The sequence below is a fragment of the Rhodamnia argentea genome, chromosome 9 (genome assembly GCF_020921035.1).
Source record: "Rhodamnia argentea isolate NSW1041297 chromosome 9, ASM2092103v1, whole genome shotgun sequence".
In the NCBI taxonomy this organism is placed as follows: Eukaryota; Viridiplantae; Streptophyta; class Magnoliopsida; order Myrtales; family Myrtaceae; genus Rhodamnia; species Rhodamnia argentea.
Genome location: NC_063158.1, coordinates 7,095,866 through 7,114,958, shown reverse-complemented (window position 1 = coordinate 7,114,958; position 19,093 = coordinate 7,095,866). Strand labels below are relative to the sequence as shown.

At 39.7% G+C, this 19,093-nt stretch overlaps 3 protein-coding genes across 8 annotated transcripts; all 3 read right to left on the bottom strand.

Moving 5' to 3' along the window:
• Positions 1-102: 102 nt before the first annotated feature.
• Positions 103-5,011, bottom strand: LOC115744431 (ankyrin repeat and zinc finger domain-containing protein 1). 4 transcript variants are annotated; one of them, XM_030679609.2, is made up of 8 exons: positions 4,561-5,011; positions 3,528-3,991; positions 3,161-3,275; positions 2,072-2,746; positions 1,461-1,538; positions 808-909; positions 283-579; positions 103-247 (listed from the first exon to the last, which is right to left on the bottom strand). In XM_030679609.2, the coding sequence occupies exons 1-7, from the start codon at positions 4,936-4,938 to the stop codon at positions 307-309; spliced, it is 2,085 nt and encodes a 694-aa protein (XP_030535469.1). In that variant the 5' UTR covers positions 4,939-5,011; the 3' UTR covers positions 103-247; positions 283-306. The 4 variants fall into 4 exon arrangements, with proteins under 4 accessions (XP_030535469.1, XP_030535470.1, XP_030535468.1 ...); XM_030679610.2 differs by having other exon boundaries at positions 121-250; positions 286-579; XM_030679608.2 differs by lacking the exon at positions 103-247 and having other exon boundaries at positions 275-579.
• A 1,115-nt stretch (positions 5,012-6,126) lies between these two features.
• LOC115744436 (serine/threonine-protein kinase Aurora-3) lies at positions 6,127-8,806 on the bottom strand. Of its 2 annotated transcripts, XM_048285064.1 has the most exons (7): positions 8,618-8,806; positions 7,934-8,176; positions 7,729-7,824; positions 6,824-7,038; positions 6,665-6,737; positions 6,461-6,560; positions 6,127-6,258 (listed from the first exon to the last, which is right to left on the bottom strand). In XM_048285064.1, the coding sequence occupies exons 1-6, from the start codon at positions 8,726-8,728 to the stop codon at positions 6,462-6,464; spliced, it is 837 nt and encodes a 278-aa protein (XP_048141021.1). In that variant the 5' UTR covers positions 8,729-8,806; the 3' UTR covers positions 6,127-6,258; position 6,461. The 2 variants fall into 2 exon arrangements, with proteins under 2 accessions (XP_048141021.1, XP_030535478.1); XM_030679618.2 differs by lacking the exon at positions 6,127-6,258 and having other exon boundaries at positions 6,296-6,560; positions 8,618-8,805.
• Positions 8,807-9,707: 901 nt separating this feature from the next.
• Positions 9,708-17,766, bottom strand: LOC115744435 (spastin). 2 transcript variants are annotated; one of them, XM_030679617.2, is made up of 14 exons: positions 17,719-17,766; positions 17,309-17,654; positions 16,428-16,519; positions 16,311-16,330; positions 15,610-15,850; positions 15,434-15,529; positions 15,219-15,334; positions 15,057-15,137; positions 14,287-14,410; positions 13,664-13,713; positions 13,005-13,095; positions 11,962-11,997; positions 11,757-11,854; positions 9,708-10,132 (listed from the first exon to the last, which is right to left on the bottom strand). In XM_030679617.2, exons 2-14 carry the CDS (start codon positions 17,650-17,652, stop codon positions 10,016-10,018), a joined length of 1,506 nt encoding a protein of 501 aa, XP_030535477.1. In that variant the 5' UTR covers positions 17,653-17,654; positions 17,719-17,766; the 3' UTR covers positions 9,708-10,015. The 2 variants fall into 2 exon arrangements, with proteins under 2 accessions (XP_030535477.1, XP_048141020.1); XM_048285063.1 differs by lacking the exons at positions 9,708-10,132; positions 11,962-11,997 and having other exon boundaries at positions 11,795-11,918; positions 17,309-17,766.
• Between the last annotated feature and the right edge of the window lie 1,327 nt (positions 17,767-19,093).

The window sequence follows — 19,093 nt, the reverse complement described above, 5'->3', positions numbered from 1 at the left end:
AATATCGACTTTGATCTCATTATGTTACCAACAATTTTGTATTACCAACTCTAATTGTGTTGGCGCTTATTTTGTTTCCTAAAATTCCCAACTTCTTTTTATCCTAAAGACAAGGATGGAAGTTCCACGGATGATTGAAATCAGGATCGTACAGTGAAAATGATGGATAACAAAGGTAAACATCACTGAATGTGTTTCAATTGTTATACCAGTGATACAAAAGAAAAGGGGGGACAGCGCTATATGTTTTTTTTTTTTTTTTGGTCATGACAGCGCTATATGTTCAGTTACGCTCTAAGGTAGCATTTATCCGGCCTCGAGAATTTCTCTATGCAGATGCATGCATGTAGTGCTGCAGTATTTGTAATTATACCTATGAAATGGTATTTTACCATCCAATGAGACATAACAACAAGAGCAGTTGGTATCTCCACTTAGCGTGCTTTTTGGCTGTGAAGTGCTTGGTGCTGAGTTCCCACTATTGCCTTGAGCACTAAGGGCTGCAGCTGCGGCCATCCTTCTCTCGGCAGCGGCCGCTCTCTTTTCCCTCTCAGCAGCCTGTGCTGCCTTCAATTGCTCCTGAGTAAAGATTTAGAGGAAAAGAACGCATCAATACATCAGTACTAATTTCACAAACAATCTCAGTGGACAATTTTCTGGATAAGATCAGTGAACTACACTTTGCATGAATGGGCAGTGTTAGAAGCAGCAGAAGAAGGGCAGAAAAGGACCGATCAATCGCAACTCCAACGAACAAACAAAAGAAGAACGTAGTGAAGGCTTGGCTCCTTGAGATTGTTCTCTCACCTCTTTGGATATTTGAGATATTCCACTAGGTTGAGACTGTCCTTTCCTAGCAGATGCATCTCCAGGAGCTTTCACGTCATTTTGAGAGGCTGCAGCCTGAGCCTGGATTCACCCATTTGAGGAAAGGATGAAATTAGAAAGTCACATGATAGCATGCGGCACACCAAATGTCAGTTGCCACTTTTAGCAGTTCTACTACTAAATAACACTGGCCTAGGGCAAAGGCTTACATCAGAGGCACGGCTAATCCTTGGTCAGCAAGGCAAATCACTCCTAGGTTCTAATAAATACAATAAGTGAATCAATCCATAAATGACGAGGGAAAACCTACGATTTCATCCCTCCTAACCCAGCTCTTAAGTAGGAACCTAGACGAAATCGAGCGAGCTCATATTTCCCTTCAATATTTGAAAAAAAAAAAAAGGAAACCAACCATCATTCTCTTGCAGAAATGCCAAACAAACACGAGCGTGAACAATCACCAAAAATGCTAATGATTTTTCAGAAGATATCGTCATTCATTCCAAAAGCCTCTTTAATCGCACATAATCTGCATCTAGGGGAAATGTGTAGAAGAAAACTACTACAGCTTAGGAAAAGATAAACAATTTTAAGAAATTACTGTAACTATCAGAAAACATCAAAATACGCACATGATCCTTCTTTTCTTTGGCCTTACGTAGTTTCTTTAACTCTTTCGCTCTGGCTTTTCTCTTGGCATCTTTCTCTGCCTGAAAACCTCCAGGAAAGTTAGTAATAAGCTTGACTCTGTAAAAGAATGACTTGAGTGCTATAACAAAGGACGACAGAACAACAAACTAACAGAGACAAATATAAGGTATCACTTACTGAGGAAAAGACTGACACAACAAGACATAAAACAAATGCTCACATAGAAGACTGATACCAAATTTAGCAGTAATAGATTTTTGAAGTTTAAAGTACATCTGATGTGACCACCGCTACTAATGCCTTCATTGCACGAAAGATCAATATCCATGTTTAAGCAAAATTATAGAATGAATGAACCGATTCTCTTATCATACAAGACAACATAACGTATAGGAAAATAATCCGAACCAGAACCAACTATACAAAGTTTGACAAGATAGCCAGCCAGACGGAAATTAAATCCTAAGGAATGAATGCTTCAATTATAAAAATCTTGTGGAACTTAACCCAAACTAATTACTGATGGGAAAGGAGAACAATTGATGAATAGGAGCACAACCACAAAGAAATTAGCATGGAGCATGAAATCTACCTGCTTAGAAGCTTGAGATTCCTCCATTTCTTTCGTTAACGCACTGGGTACTTTAGCAGCGTGCCAGTTCCACGTATCAAGGTTTGAGGCCATAAAACGTCTGTAAACATTTCTCACTTCCTTTTCACTTGCCAACATATATGGTGTCCGTCCCCTTTCATCTTTTGCGCAAGGGTCCATCCCCTCTTCCAGAAGTTCCAGAACCTTCTGAGCATTTCCCAGTTTTGTCGCTTCATGCAATGGCGTCAATCTACCAATCACTTCATTATTGTCACTGTCACTTGATATTAATGTATCAGGCTTTATGGGACCTGAACAAGTTTCAATCATCTCCATATGTGCCAATCTTTTACCCAATTCATCCTTGATAGCAACCAGTTCATCATGGACCACAGCACTGTTGCTTGAAAGCGACTTATCTGCTTCCATCAATGTTACTTCTTTCTCACCATTTTCATACGCAACTTGGGTCAATTGGTTGTATATACGTTTGGCTTCTTTCAAAGTAGGTCTCCGAACAGTAAAGCAAATATTACGTACGACGGATTGAGAATGACCAAAATATGGCTTCTCTCCACTGAAAAGAAGCTGGCGGTTATTTGAAGGTGCATAAATGAAAATACTGGTGCAAGCATCAAAATAAGGCTTCCAAGAAAGAAGTAACTCTTGAATATCCTGGAGCACAGAAATATTCAATCTGTTAAGGATACAGACATAGCTATGTTAAATACGTTACCAGATCTTCTACTTGATAATCATGCATAGAAAGGGAAAAGATAGTCATTCAGATGCTTTACTCTTAGAAGCTCAGGAAACATCCATGAAGAACTAAGGAGAAAAGACTTGATCACCCAAGACTGAAGAAGATTTATGGAATAGTATGAAACTATGAAACAATAGCAGTCGAACTGGAAAAGACGAGTACAGCAAAACTCCTTGAGGAGATACAATAGATTTGTTCCTCATTTTATGTACTTTTTTTATTATATGGGCTTCTACTTCACCACCAGCAAATAGTTTCTTGTAGAAGCATGATAATGCAATTGCAGGAAATAGCCAATTACTTAATCAAAGAGTCTGGCAAGATACCTTTTTTAAGGCGAGTTCATTATACCGCCGAAGTGAGGCTCCGGCAGAATGCGCAGCTCTGCCACTTGCATCCTTAAGCGACTGTTTCTTGCCTGCCCTAGCCCTCACGACATATCTTTATGCAAAGAAAATGAATTCAGAGAACAATTCCTCCACAAGTATATGTTAGAAGGAGGGATAATATTCAGTGTACAGATCGTTAATTAGTACAGGTGAAAAAGAAATTTAACACAAGATGAAGTGAATCTACATTATTATGAAAGTTATAGATGCATAACTGAATGATCTGACACTTTGAACGTTCACAGTGAAATGCGGTTGAGTTTATTTTCTGATTATTTAACCTTTCAGACGGTACAGAACTCACCTGTGGAATGTCTTTTGAGCCACAACATGATTACCATCAAAAACACATCCAGCAAAGTGCCCCCCACTGGCAAGCAAGACAATCCTCAGACGAGTATTATCCCTTGGTTCACAAATCAGATCGTTCAGCTTCTGAATGATTACATTCACATTTAATGTGGTTAAGGAACCGCTGTCATAAACAGCGACTGCTTTACCGTTGTCATAGAGTATAACTTCAGACTCACTCTGAAGAAAGGACTTCCAGATGGAAACTATTTCGCCAGTTTGAAGCTGCAGAAATATCTTCTGCTTAATAATTTCATCCGATCCCTTATTAAATTCGCTGTGGAGCCCGCGTCCCTGGTCAAGTTCATCTTCTGAACCTGATATGCTTGATATCTCATAGTCTTTCAATGAATCAGATGTCAGCTTATCAAAATCCTCCTCCTCCATGACATCTTTCCCAGCAAGGCTCAGCTTTACCTAAGTAAGAAAGGGGAAATTTGAATAAATCAGATATCTTTATCAAAATCATACACGCTAATTTGTCACAGTTAAATGGTGAAATCTCCAAGTTCAAGCAAATGTTCACGACAACTCGAAGAAAGGGGAAAATGGGTACTATGCACAACCAGCACCCTGGATAGGGGTCATACCCATATGGCATGTTCGGATATTCCGTTTAGAACAATTATAAGGTCATGCTTTCACATAATCTCACAATTACCAATAGATTGCGAAAGTTCTTCCTCAGGCTTCATCTTGAATCAGATTACTTTTTACCCGGGGAAAAGCCTCGTGCCAGAGCGATTTTAGAATCCGAGGATCCACATGGTAGACAGAAGTCCAGCCATAGTCCACGAATCAAATGGCCCCTAAGCTCACTACGCCTAAGAACCGCCAGCCAAATTTATCGGTCATCATCATCAGAACATTCGAATAAACACTCTGATCATTCTAAGCTACGACCAAACACAGCCGCATCTACCCAATCCTTGGAGAATCGACGTAACGAGAGAACAGGGAGACTGCAAAAGGTCAAAAGAGCTCACATTGAGGCGATGGAAATCGGACTTGAAATGCGAGCGCTGGTCGAGGAGCGAAACGAACTCGGCCTTGCAAGTGTTGCAGGTCCACCTGGCCAGGGCGACACCGTCCCCGCAGCCCTTACCGCCTTCGCGGCTATCCTCTGGGGTTTTGAGGTCGGAGGCGAGGGAGGCCTTGGTCTCGGAAGGCAGGACGAGTGCGGCGGCGGCGGCGGCGGCGGCGGTCGTCGAGGAGGAGGAGTGTGGAGATTGAAGGAGGACGCAGGAGTCGAAGAAGTCGGGCGGCAATTCGAAGACGGACCGGTGGCGCTTTTCCGGCGAAGGCGAGGCGCTCGTGGCGGCGGCGGCGGTAGTGGCGGCGGTGCCGTGGGGGTTGTCCGCCATCGGCGTTGTTTGGGAGGGTAATAGGTATTGGCTTTTGACTTATCCTTGTGCGATGGTGTTTGGTTTTCCAAGGTTAGCTTGGAGGCAATAGGAAGTTCTCAAGGGAACTTAAAAAAAAATAAATAAGAGAAAAACATTAGTCAAAAAGGCCAAAAAAGGAAAAAAAAAAATTGTCCACGTGGGATGATGTGCATGTCGTTAATTACTAAGAAAAAGCCACCAAAAATCATCATCGGTGGTTAAATATTAATCGTTACTTCTCATTTTATATTAATCATATTTTAGTACTTTGCAATAATTTACTTAAGTTTCGACAATATTATTCTTATGCATCACACGACTTGATAAATATAATGACAAGACGTGGTAACCGATTACTCTAATAAACTAAGATTAAGATTTCACATCGAAATTCATTATATACCGTTCAAGATTTTACTCATATATGCATGCTGGATAAATGTAATGTTTTAAATATTTGAACATTAAAAAGATTATTTTAGCCTTCGTATCTTTTCCTTCTATAATGTTTATAGCATTTATAGAAATACTTGACCGCAGAAACCGATAAATCAATCAAAATTATAGAAGACTGTCTGGCTGGCTGAATTTTCTCGAATTTTCATTGTCTTTTATATTTGTCTCGTTTTCTCTTTTATGCATGTGTGCGCGCAATGCTCATGAGGATCAAATCTTGGTCCTAAAACTCTTCGATCCCATCCTCCAATTACTTTACCAGTAGGATCGCATGCTTGTTTGACCTCAAATTTTCATTGTCATTTGCAAGATTTTCACTGAAAATTCGATTGGTGAGAGAATGAAGGGTTTCAGTGACACGACGGAATGGCTTTCTCATTTTGCCTGCTGTTGGATATGACTTGGAAATGTTTCCTCTTTTTTCAGTCCGATTGGAAACAAGGGATATGCTCATATGAGCAAAATCAATCCAAATTCGTGGTCCTTTGTCAACACCATTCTTTTTTGATCTTTCATCTACTTCTCTCTCTCTCTCTCTCTCTCTCTCTCTCTCTCTCTCTCTGTGTAAAAGCTAACGGTAGACACGACAATTTCGCCAGTTAGTGCAAGTCGTGAGGCCGAAATGTCGAAAAAGCTAGGAGTGCCCAATTGAAGTTGAAGGCCATACCATCAATGACAACAATTCTCTTTGAATGGCTTTCTTTTTGCAAAACGCAACATTAGAAGAATTTCTCCTTGAAGTCGCCTTTCTGCAAAACAAGTACAATGATGCACCCTCAACAACTTTGCATCTCAGAATTCATCATCCCGGTTGGGAGGAAGTTGATGGCTGGGATTTCGAAGCTGTTGTAAGCAGAAAAAGGACAGCAGCAAATGCATCTGCCTCTGACAAAATGTCTCTTACTCTCTGCATCTTCATCCCTCTGACGTAAGAACATCCATGTACAGCATACACAGAGGGTTTAATGCCTATTCTGGCATCCACTGATCCAACAGACCTCGTTTCAGGTATCATCCTACACCTTCGCAGCCAAAGCAAACTTACACTAATTGCAGATACCCTCAGGATTTGCATTCTTGGTGATCCAAGGGTGCTCCGTGATCTTCTGAAGAGAGAGCCTCTTTGCAGAGTCCTTAACCAGAAGCTGCAAAAGAAACGGAAAACGATTCAGCAAGCTCTTGAATATACCCGCTGCCACCATTGCTGGCAATGTATCAAGAGAAAACCAAATGCTAACATGCTTATTACCTGGCAAATAAGATCTTTAGCTTCTGAAGATATGCGAGGAACGGGAGGAAAATTCAAATCCACCTTCATTATCCTGCATTCAACTACAAGTTACTTGTTTTTGGTTCTCTTTAATGCTGGGGTGAAGGAGCTAATTCAAAGCAATCATCACATTTCTACCTTTTAAATGTATCGCTTTGGCTCTCAGCCTCAAATGGAGGGACGCCATAAAGGAACTCATAACAAAGGATACCCAGAGTCCAGTTATCTACAGCGTGATCATGAGCTTCATTTTCCACCATTTCTGGTGCCAAGTAATCTAAAGTTCCACACATAGTGCGTCTCTTGGTCTTCGACTGTACAGACCATCCGAAGTCTGCAATTTTCAGCCTACCCTGTACAAATATAACTTGTGTTATTTTCCTTGAAATATTTTCCTGCCTTCGTCTTTACCAATGTGTTAAAAGATTCATCCCAGCTGACCTATAATGGATAAAATCTGACCAATAATAAATGGTAAATGGCCTTAAATACGCGAGTCTACTTTTAACGAGCAATCGACAGACTCCAAAGGAGAAACAAAACTTGAAGCTCCTCTTACTTTGAGCTACAACATGAAAGGGTAAATACACAAATGATTGTTCAATCAGGAACACCTCTAACTGTATCTAGCTATGCTTGGTTATTTCATAACTGGATAAATGACTTCATTGTACGGATATTATACACACAGGAATAGAGCAGACCACCCATAAGGAGGGTATGAGAATTAAGAACCATGACCCAATTCGAAAGATCTTGTAGCACAAACTGAACACCGAACCAGGTTCAGCTTCCTTCAAAAAGCAACAATTCAAAAAATTAATCATCCAATCATAGTCTCAGCCACATTCTTCAGTGTGTGACTCTAAAAAGAAAATTGTCCCACAAGCAGATTCAATGTAACCCAAACGCAACTTTTTTAAGACGAATCATTTTACAACATTAAACTTTTCACCGACCCCTTCATACCAACATGAAGTTAGCATATTTTAATTTCAAGAAAACGAACCCGCTAAAGTACATAAATAGATTTCTGCGAATACCTCGTGATCAAGCAACAAATTTTCTGGCTTAATATCCCTGTGAATCACATGGTTCTCGTGGCAGTAGGCCAATGCTTGTGCGAGGTTGGCAATGTACTGAAGTTCAACAGTAGAGGCAATTTTTAAAAAGACAAATGAGGCTATTGCCATAAGCTAACTTCAAAATAGCATTGAACATAAAGAAAATTGAAAAAGAAGGCATCACCGTGGCAGCTTGCTTCTCGTTTAGATGACCATGCTTCCTCAGCTCGTTGTACAGCTCGCCTCCATAAGCATACTCCAGTATCAGAAAAATGCGCTCGCTGTCATGAAACCAACCGTAGAGGCGCAGTATATTCGGGTGCCTAAGGCTAGTTTGGATCTCCATTTCCCTCCTCAACTGATGGTGGATCTTGTACTTCTCGATCTGTTCCTTAAATATCACCTTCAGCGCCACTACGTATTTGCTCTAAAAGCCAAAACAGATTAAAAAAGTGAAATTACAGAATGAATTGCCACAAAAACGGACGGCCATAGCAACAAAATTTAGTCATTTAGGAAAAAATGAATGCCGAATCCAAGTCCATTTGCTTCAATAACTAGACAAATTAGTAAAAACGTGGAGAGGAGAGGACTGAGCGTGCGATTCGACCAAATCGAGCCAATTTCCGAATGTCCAGAGCAAACAACATCAATCGGACCTAAGGTCGCGCGGCGGAAGGACACGAACGAACTAGGATTCCGAAGCATGTGAGGATCAACAATCGCAAGGAAATCTGCGGGAAGTCTCCAATTTCAAACGACCGCGCACGAACGAATTCAAACTGTCGTCTTCATCTTCCACGAATTCCGCTTTGAATCAGAATGCGGGGAAAAAAAAAAACAAATCTTGCGGCGATGGAAGGTGTACCTTGACCTCTCGGGCGAGGTAGACTCGGCCGAACTTGCCTTTGCCGAGGGGCTTGCCGATCTCGAAGTCCCGCAACGACCATCCTTCCCTTGAACTTCCCTCCGACTTCATCTCTGTTTGGATCGGCGCTACTGCAAATTCCTTCCAGGGGTCTTCAATATGAGAGAGAGAGAGAGAGACAGAGGGAAAGGAGAGGAGAGGAGGGAGACTTGGAATTTGAAATCACCCATGTTTACCACCCAAACGGCACCGTTTAGATGTAATTCATTTGAAGTTTGTATCAAGTGGCGCAGATGACGTGGCGTAACCGACAAATTTGTCTGATTCAACATTCCATTTAAGTTTGGGGAAACTTATACTAAGGTGCAATGACAGCGTCATACATATTGTTTACCCGAATTATTCATAATTTTTATTAAATTAGCGCATAATTATTCATTGAAAACTAATTGAAAACCACAAATGGAAAATTCCCAAGAAAATTTTGTCAAGGGGAAGTGCAAGCCCACTTTATTCGTGCAATTTCTTCTAATTAACAATATAAAAGATTCAATCCCAAAAAATGAATCATGCATCATTCTTAGATTTAGGACAATAATTCTCTACATTATATTTTTAACGGTCTTGTCCGATTTTCACAATGAGGCTCCACATTAATATTGTCCGAATTAAAATTTAATTTGCTTGGTTTTTTTGTTACTAGTTTTAATTGTGGATTAAATAACTTCATCGAGCGTTTCATTTTATTGATGGCGCCCTTATGCGTAATCAGATATGCTTTACATGTCTTGAAATGAAAAACCAAAAAAAAAAAAAAAAAATCACGCAAGAGAAACAATTTTTGTAAAAGAGAAAAGGCACCTAAAAGCGGCGCCAATTAACTATTTAACATAACTAAATCCCCAAACCTGACTGGCCTCCAAAAGGTTAGTGCAACTCCTCAATCTCATTGTAAAGTTTATATAAAAATTGATTTTAGGTCACCAAGGTTGCAATCGATCGAACGTACAAATTCCTAACATTTTCAGACACCATGAATGAACTGTCATTCTTCCCCAACAAAATTAGAAGCCCCCATCAAAAAACCATGGAAGGAAAAACCAGATCAATCAAATGATTTGATTAATCGCGTGAGCATCACATCCATGTTTCGATACGAAAGAATCCGAATATCGTACACAATGCGACATGGCTCAACCACAGAGCACGATGCAATAATTAGTTCACAATGTGAATTGTGATTTATACACGATACGATAAGGAGTACACGATGTGAATTGTGATTTATATACAAGTTCATTGATCTATTGATATCACTCGTCTTTGCGAACAATCCAGTTGAGCTCTGCATCTGCATTGGCTTCTCAAGGCGTTCGTCGAAGAACCGAGACAAACCTTCTAACTAGAGCCGAACTCTTTGTTCCACTGCTCAAGTTCCTCCCACTTGCTTCTTTGTAAGCTTGGTCTAATCACAGTCATCGCCTTTTGAAAATCTTCGTATCTAAGAGGCCTCACCTGGTGAAAATAGAATACCAATCATGTGAAACAAGATTTTCAAAAGGTTACCAGGATGATGAGAGATATTCATGGAGTTGCAGGTGACCTCTGAAAAACCAAATTCAATGCTAATTTCGAACTCTATCCATAGAAGCCCTTTGCCGGTAATGCAGCAGTAAAGGTGGAAACTAGAATATGAACACCGATACTTCCAAGGTTTTGTGTTAGAAAAAGGTGGAAACTAGAATATGAATCAGTGCTCCTTATGAAATATAAACGCAACCATGCTGCATTTTACTGGAAAATAAATGCTGCAGATTGGAGAATCTAATACCAGACAACAGCAACAAATGACATTAAGAGATGTCATGCGGCTAAGGTGGGTACAAGGATGACAGGATAGAAGCAAATAGTCAATAATGCTCCTTCTATTAGGCAACTCGCCCAATAGTCAGGCGAGGTCTCCTATAATCCGGCAACTGATTTGCCCGATAGCTAGATGATAAAGACGCAGTCACCTCAGAACACACATAACTTCGCTGTGCGACCTCCAATTTGCGCAATTCTCACATGTTGGAAAGCTTGTAATATTTAGTTTCTAAGATCACTTATCAGCTAATTCTTTATGGATCCCAAGTTCCAAGCCCAAATTTGTATCAGGGAGGGCAGTTCACTATGAGAATGTTTAGTGTGTGATGGGGGGGAGTTTTCGTCCCCAACTAATGGCATTTGGCAATAAAAATAGGAGCTAGAAGCAAGAAGCTAGGTGTCAGCTTCTAACTTATGTCTTTCAAAGGGATGAGCATAATTTAGTTAGGTTCATTTTAGAATCCACACTGAACCAACCAAGCCAGTTGAATTCAAGAAAACCTAAAATAAACTCCAACCAAATAAGGATTTGGAACCAAACCAAACCTAACCAAACCAAATAGAACTTTTGATAACTAATTAGCTATGTAATCTTCGCTTAAGGTAGAATGTCTAATAAATTATACGATGAACCAATCTGAAAAATTACAAAAACAATTCAGCTTAACTTGAAGTTTTGAAAAGAACCCTCATATCCAATCCGAACCAAACAATTTCAGTTCAGTTCTGTTCATTTTAACTGTTTAAAACCGTCCATTTGCTCATCCCTACATTTAGTTATCAAAATACTAATTTTGATAATCAAAAAGATATTTAAATGACTGAGTTTAGATTTTCATCTTTTAGAAAATTTGCGGTGTTACAGATTGACATCATACACAAAAACTCTAATTCGATCATTAAATAGAAAAATCACTAATGCAAGTTTCTGCAGCTTAAAGTCAAAAGATAAAGAGACTGCAAAAACCCAGTTAGCCATAGATAAGCTAATTTCTAAGCTCCCAAATATTGAATATAGTCCAAAGATGTTTTTCTTGGCATAAAAACTTCACTAGGTTTGTTTCCAAAATAGATTGAACCATGGAACTATAATTTCAAACTGGATTTTTTCATTAGTAATTACTTTTTCTTCACCCTCACAGAAAACCAAAATTCACAACCTAATAACTCAGACACGGCCAAAATAATGTCGCATTTAAGCTAAATTTTTACCAAATTCTTCTTTGTTCCCACAAGAACAGACTAAGTGTAGAAAGTAGCTTGATTATTCTACCTGATTTGCCTTGACTTTGAGAATATTTGTTCCAAGCTCCCTTATTGGCATCATAGCAGCTTCTTCACATAGGGCTTGCAGATCACTTCCAGAATACCCTACATTGGTAGTTGACTTTAATCTTATGGGCGTGCAATAATGAGAATCGCACCACAGTTTACACCGCACAGAATCAAGGACTAGCATGAGAAAAGAGCTAACTTACCTTCTGTATCTCTTGCAAGTCTTTCTAAATCTCCACCTGTGACATCACATGAACGTAAATCTTTCTTTCAGCAAAGAAATTAAAGCAGCACATCAACTAGAAAATGCTCTCCGACCAAAAAAAAAAAAAACTAGAAAATGCTCTAATGACATAGCATATACATTGTCGAATGCAGAAACCAAGATACTTATTTTTGCGATTGATACAGTGAGAATACATGTAAGTGGATGAACAGGAATATTTTTTTCCCAAAAGGCCAGAAGAGATTTGAAAGCTCAAAAAAAAAAAAATCCAAAAATATTATTTTAAAAGAATTTCTCTAAAATAATCATGGAAGTGCGGGTGATTGCCAGGAGCTTAAATTAGAAAGAAAGAGAAAAGTTTGAAACAAGCAAGGCGTAAAGTAGCAATTTTGGCTTCGTCAGGCACTAATAATGGCTCTGTACCATCATAGAAATCAGGTGACCTCGTTCACATTTTGAGCTTGTCTGAACTGATTGTTGCTAATTGGTAAGTTCAGGAATTGAGTATTACTGGGCCAAGGTGAATCGATCTTCTTCTGAGCCTCCTACATATTCTTTGCAGTTCCACCATTTGCCAGAATAAGCAAGAACCCCTCCTTCCTTTTTATATCTCCCAATTTTTAAGGCAAGTCCGACTAAATTTCCATCACCAAGACAAAATCAACAAAAAATATACATCCACAACTGCTCTGCCAAGTAATTCGAGAATTGAGCCATCAAGAACCTCCTCCCAACAGTCACACTGGCCACAGTATAGCACCTCTCACCCAAAGCTATTTGTGCCATTAAGAAGCTACTCCTCTGGATCTATCAGCTATTTGGTTTCAGTCTATCAGTTGACCTCCTGTACTATGGAGAGGATTCTTTTACCCCAAAAAAATCACGAAGTCAAATTACAAATGGCTCAAAGTGCAAAAGGTGTCTAGACACTTTGCCCAACAAATCAACAAACACAAATAATGTAGTTCTTTAAAACAGGACATCTATGTAGCAAAGAACAGAGCAAGAACACATCCTTACTAGGCAATGAGAATGATTGGCCCTTGAGTTTGTTTCTCAAAAGAAGTCTCCTGCCATTTTCATCTGGTAGCGGTATGTAGATTCTCTTCACCTGTTTATTTTCAAATTTCAGAGTAAAATCAGTCCAGTAACTCAACCAAAAGCAGTTAAAGTTGATTATCATGTCAAGATTCTTCCTATTCCATATCCCAAAAGCATAGAATGACAGTTGGAATTGCAATTCACTATGCATTCGCTATGACAATGACACCAAAACTGAGTATTAGGACAACGAGGTATCTAGCAAGATATTAAATATTAGAAATGAGCACTAGAAAAAAATAAAGCTGTTCCTCAACTATAATCAGTGCATTAACCAAAAAGACAGAATGCCATTCCATAAAAGAGCACAGATGCAGATTTCCATGTCAATCAAGACTGCCAAAAAAACAAAAGTGCCATTTAATAAAGAAGCAGAGATGCACACTTCGATGTCAATAATGACTCCAACAAACGAAGACGACCGTGCAACCAGTCATATCACATCCAAACACTGGAGCATATATAAGTTAGCAATTACCCTCAGAAGCACAAAATACTACAAGTGATCATAGGAGTCATCGCAGACTAGAGTCAATTTTGCCACTATTTTCCTGCTCTTGCCAGATAAAATTACTCACCAGTCTCCTCAGAACAGCATCATCCAATTCTTGTGGCTTATTCGTAGCACCTGCATTTGACAGAAGTCGCGCTAGTAAAGTGAAAAGAACCGAACCCCACAATCCAATTATACATCTTAAATGCAGCAGTTCAGTTGCCATCAACTTCAAGGAGTCAGTTAAGGAGCCAGATATCAGACAGCGAATTCCAAATATACATGATAATGTCCTCTCAAACTGGTGCGTTACATGGTTATATATTCTAAAGGCAGTATAGATCTCGGCACACGGAAGGTCTTCAATATCAAAATACAAGCAAGAACCGTGTCCTCAACTGGTCCAAGAGATAAAGAAGCCTTTAGCTCGGAAATTTTCTGGAAGCACTCATAGCATATAGGTAAAGTCCAAGCCGTTTTGACATTCCAATAATTGTTGCATTATTTACAAAATGTTCATGAATCAGTTGACAAAATTAAGGAGGTACACCTCCACTTGACTACATCAATGGGGACAAGCATCAGGAAATAATTGCATTTCAGCTTGTGATACAGCCAAAAGAAAACAGATTTAATAGCAGAAGACATTAGGTTTGCCCAAAAAAACTGGAAGGAGAAAAACTAATTCAATTAAGACTCAGAGCTCACCAACGACAATCACCAAGTCGTTAGGATTAGAGGTAACCCCATCAAACTGTATTAAGAACTCTGATTTCAATCGCCGACTAGCATCATTTTCATTTGCCAATCTTGTAGACATTATGCTGTCAATCTGTTGAGAATTGAGAAATATCAATTCCTCAGTCGACTTGAATTCAATAATGTCACCACGCAAATATGGAATATGTCCAAAAAAATCAGACAACATAAGCCATGGAACAAGTTCTCATGAATAAATCACATCCAGGAGGTCAAACCAAAGGCATCGCCATGCAAATAGCCAACAAAAAAGCCCACATTATAGCCACCAATAATTGCAATTGTTGATGCTAAATACTGCCAATTGTGCTAAATGTCTGATAACCCATAAAGAGATTGCAAATCAACAAATGAGGCAGTGCTTAAGATGAATAGCCTATGGAAAGGGTTTACCACTCCACGCGTCCTTCCCCCCTCAGCCTAAAAAAAAGGAACAAAGAAAAAGAACACCCACAAAAGGGAGAAAAGCCATAACAGAGGCTATTCCCATTAACACATTAAGAATTTGAAAGACTAAGCAAAGCAACATTATTCACTTTATATGGTATTCGGCCTTCAAAGGAAAGTCCGAAATCTCATGCAGCTTTTTTCCTTCAATTAGAATTTATCTTCCTTTTGATTTGCTATTGTCCAAATTACAAATGTATGAATAGTAAGAACAAGAAGAAACAGACAAGGCAGATTATTTACTTTCGAAGGCTGTAGAGTCTTTAACATACTTCGTCAATAAATATAACTGATGGCTGTCTGGAGATAGCAACCATAAAAAGAGTCCGCACAAGCTTTTCACCCTCGCCCACCTAGTACATCAATCACAAATGTATAGTCAAATACTCAATACATTTAGTGGTATATAAAGAGAATCCAGGTGAAAAGCTAACCCATTTTGATGTTAAGGAAGAAGCAGAAACATTAAAAAATGTTGCCTCTGACTCTGAAGCGACTGCTTTGGCAAGCATGGTCTTTCCATTACCAGGTGGACCAAATAAGAGCAGACCTGTAGAACAAAGTCCACAGTATTCACCCATTAGACAAATTCTGGGAGGTCACAAGTTGATTATACAAGAGCATCTACATATACCAGATGAAATATTACCTCTGGCTGGCCTTCTCAGACCCGTGAATAGATCTCTTCTCTTTGTCGGTAAAATAACCATTTCCATCAAAGCCTGCTTTGCCTTGTCCAGACCAGCTGAAACAAACTTCAATTGGCACATCACTCAAGATAGTAGCAACGTTCAAAGATAGAGGAATTGAATCATAAGTTCTTACCAACATCTTCCCATTTGACTGATGGACTTCTATCCACTATCGCAGTATTTATCATTTCAACCAGTTTTGCTTCATAACCATTACCAGATTCCTGCGCCGGTTTTGCACTAGCAACTTTCTCTGTCTGACTCCTCAATAGTCTATTGTTTCTACCAGGAGGAGGAGAATTTTGAATTGCATACCTAAGACCATTCGATGCCATTGACGACACTGGAGCAGCATGCACATTAGTTAAGGTGCTCTGCATACAAGTTAGAAAAATAATTGAACTAAAAGTATCCATTATCCAGCTCAATCGCCTGCTGATGTCTTGCTTTTGGATGAATGATGCATGACACATATTGAAGTTAAAATAACGACAGGGAGCAAAGGTATTTTAACTTTCAAACGGAAGACAAAAACATTGCAGAGAAAATTATCTAGAGGAAGTAGCCAGAAAAAGACTAGCATGCAGAGTTATTAAGCAATTATTCAATTTAACCTATATGTGTCGTGTCATGACACGTGACCTATGTCTGTCATTTTATGAAATTTCAGGTATTTGTGTAGAAACTTATAACTCAATTCACGTGTTTTGTAATTCTCTGAAGTAATGATTCCATTCACAACTGATATCATCACTTGGCATTTGTGGTGCAATGCTAATTGAGTTTTCTTGAAGAAGAAATCTGGAAGAACTATATATGCAACAGTAGACACACCTTACTTGTCGATGCAACACCTGTTTGAGAAAGACAAAGAACAAGTAAGAGATGAAAGAGAAAAAGAAATGACAGATGAATGGCAACAGTTCTCCTCATAAAAAGTACTCAACACACCAGCTCTCCGGCTTAAAACTTGCAATCTATCTGAGACTTGATCCTGCCATTTTGATATCTTCTGTCGGTAGGATTTTACCTTCTCTTGCTCCCTACAGAAAAAACGTCAACCTGGTAATTAGACAAATGCATGAGTACCACCAATATTCATGATGGGAGGATAAAATAAACAACAAAAATTACTGAAATCAAATGGAGAAGTTACTTCCGCAATTTTGTTCCAAACTTATAGACATGCTGTTGGACATGGAAATTCCCTACCAATTAGCAGGGTTGGTGTTTGCTCTAATTCAGTTGTTCATCATAATCGTCCTAATGTCCCAGGTGGAGTGGCAGGTTCTTTCTCAGTGAGATTCAGTTCTGCTGAGTTATAGAACAATATCTTTTTCATTCAATTAGTTTCATTTATTTCACATGTAAAAGCTATAACAATTTTATCTCCATTCAAGACTTATTGCTGCCAGGAACACTTCCCAACTAGCACTACTCTACTACTCCGCAGACATCATGTTGGTTGCCGATTTAGGGCAAACACGCCATAATTGCATATGTAGCAGATCATTGAAAATGTATACTTCTTCTGATATTACTAGCCGATATTCAATATGGATATGGTCCAATCACCTCACTCAGAGCACATACAAGACTTTAGGGGGAATCACGAATGCAGGAGCGCAAACTCCAACCATCACTCAAACAAGATAATTCTAGTAGCTAAAGCAAGCTAAATTCTTCAACAAGATAGTTCTAGGGGATAAAATTAGCTAAATTATCCAGAAAATAATGAAGCCAATCAATCCGAAAGGCAAACCACACTATCCTCGAACAAACAGCAACTCCAAGCACAAGAAACCGCGCTTAAACTCCAACAATGGGTATACCGCGAGCTGATATACGAAGGCATCGGGGTCGAGCTGCCTTCGAGCAGTATGCGCTGGGCGTTCCGGTAATGAACGATCGCGTCGTCGACCAGCCCCCACTCTTCGGCTCGAACCGCTCTGGCGATCGCTTCCTTGGCCAAATCGAAGTACCCCTTGAGCTTGTAGGCCGTCCGCTCGTTCGCAACCGAGGTCGCGGCCGCAGCGCCGCCGGCGTCCATGGACGGAGGATCGGGGAAGGGAGAGTCCGCATGATGCTGTTGCGGCCGCGGGTGCGACCCGTACGCGGGGTCGCCGTCGGTGAAGATCGAGCCCAGCGAGTCGATGAACCCTCGGAGGAAGCTCATTTCTGCGAGAAGCGGATCAAACTGTGTTGAATTGAATCAATCGAGAGAGAGAGAGAGAGGAATTACGTAAAATTGTGGGTCCATTGAAGAACACGCGACGAAGTGCTTTGATTGGAGGAATACTTTCGAAGTAAAAAAACGGTTTTTCTACTTATAGGTAAAATAAAATTATTTTTTACCGTCAAAATACCTGAACTAGTACGCACATAATAAATTTACCTTAAATTAACTTTTTATATCAAAAAAAGGCATAAAGACATCTCAAGTGCCAATATTTGTGTACGGCGCCCATTTTAGTATCAATATTTTTTTGGATTATTTAAATATCAATTTTTTTTAAAACGATTATTTGAGTACCAACTCCGATTAACATTACCAGAAATCTTATGTGACTCACCGGAGGATCTCGCTAAGCAATAAAAAAAGCCGCGACTTACTTAAAAAAAATCCACCTAATATTAAAAAATTAAGAATTGGCTAAAAACTATAAAAAAAAAAAATCAGCATTTGTATATGCAAAATGATAATACAATCTGCATCATTTTTATCCGCAAAAAAAAATCAAAATTTACTCACTTATTTGTACTGAAAAATAAAAAAAAATAGAAATTAAGGTAAATAACTAAAGGGAAAAATCCAAAAAAGGGCCCGAAGTCTTCTTGTTTTCTCAAATAAGGGCCTCAAATGATCTCTGTTTCAAATAAGGGCCTGAAGTATCTTCATTTTCTCAAATAAGGGCCTGAAGTGAATATTGTTTCAAATAAGGGCTTGAAGTGATCATAAAATTTCAAAAAAGGGTCTGATTTTAAGGGCATTTTCGTCTTTTTATTTATTTGATTTATTTATTTTTTTATCTGTTTTACACCTTTTTTTTTTCCTTCACTCTCTCTCTCTCTCCCTCCTGATGCGACCAGGCCCTACCTTACTCTTTCTTTTCTTTCTTCTCCTTCGTCTTCATCTTTTCCTTCTCCTTCTTTCCTGATGCTTCTTTCTTCTCCTTCGTCTTCATCTTCTCCTTCTCCTTCTTTCCTGATGCGACCAGGCCCTCCCCTACTCTTTCTTTTCTTTCTTCTCCTTCGTCTTCATCTTCTCCTTCTCCTTCCTTCTGTTGCTCACAGCCACCCCTCCATCTGTAGATGCCAGCCAACCGTCCACCTCAACCCACTTACAGTCGCGCCGCTCGACCGTCGGTCTAAGCCTCTCGCCGCCGCTGCCACCATTTCGAGCCCCTGAACCCGCGGCCGAAAGACCCACGAACCCACGAGCTTGGTGAGGTCCAACCCCTATCTCCTTCTCTGTTCACCGCCACCCACTCAACCACCGACTCCACCTCGCGCCACCGGCTATTTGTTCAATCGCCGGCCCGCCTTCCCCTCGCCACCAGATCCGAGCCCAAGAAGCTCGGATCTGCACCCGACCCAATACCTTGAGCCGTCGCGCC

Coding starts and splice junctions, on each gene's coding strand:
- LOC115744431 (XM_030679609.2), bottom strand. CDS start 4,938: ATGGCGGACAACCCCCACGGCACCGCCGCCACTACCGCCGCCGCCGCC. Junction 3,992..4,560: donor CCGATTTCCATCGCCTCAAT/GTGAGCTCTTTT, acceptor TTTCTTACTTAG/GTAAAGCTGAGCCTTGCTGG. Junction 580..807: donor TATCTCAAATATCCAAAGAG/GTGAGAGAACAA, acceptor ATCTTTACTCAG/GAGCAATTGAAGGCAGCACA.
- LOC115744436 (XM_048285064.1), bottom strand. CDS start 8,728: ATGAAGTCGGAGGGAAGTTCAAGGGAAGGATGGTCGTTGCGGGACTTC. Junction 8,177..8,617: donor ACCTCGCCCGAGAGGTCAAG/GTACACCTTCCA, acceptor TTTGGCTTTTAG/AGCAAATACGTAGTGGCGCT. Junction 7,039..7,728: donor ATTTGTTGCTTGATCACGAG/GTATTCGCAGAA, acceptor ATATTTGTACAG/GGTAGGCTGAAAATTGCAGA.
- LOC115744435 (XM_030679617.2), bottom strand. CDS start 17,652: ATGAGCTTCCTCCGAGGGTTCATCGACTCGCTGGGCTCGATCTTCACC. Junction 15,138..15,218: donor CTTCCTTAACATCAAAATGG/GTTAGCTTTTCA, acceptor TTGATGTACTAG/GTGGGCGAGGGTGAAAAGCT. Junction 13,714..14,286: donor CGACTTGGTGATTGTCGTTG/GTGAGCTCTGAG, acceptor TGTCAAATGCAG/GTGCTACGAATAAGCCACAA.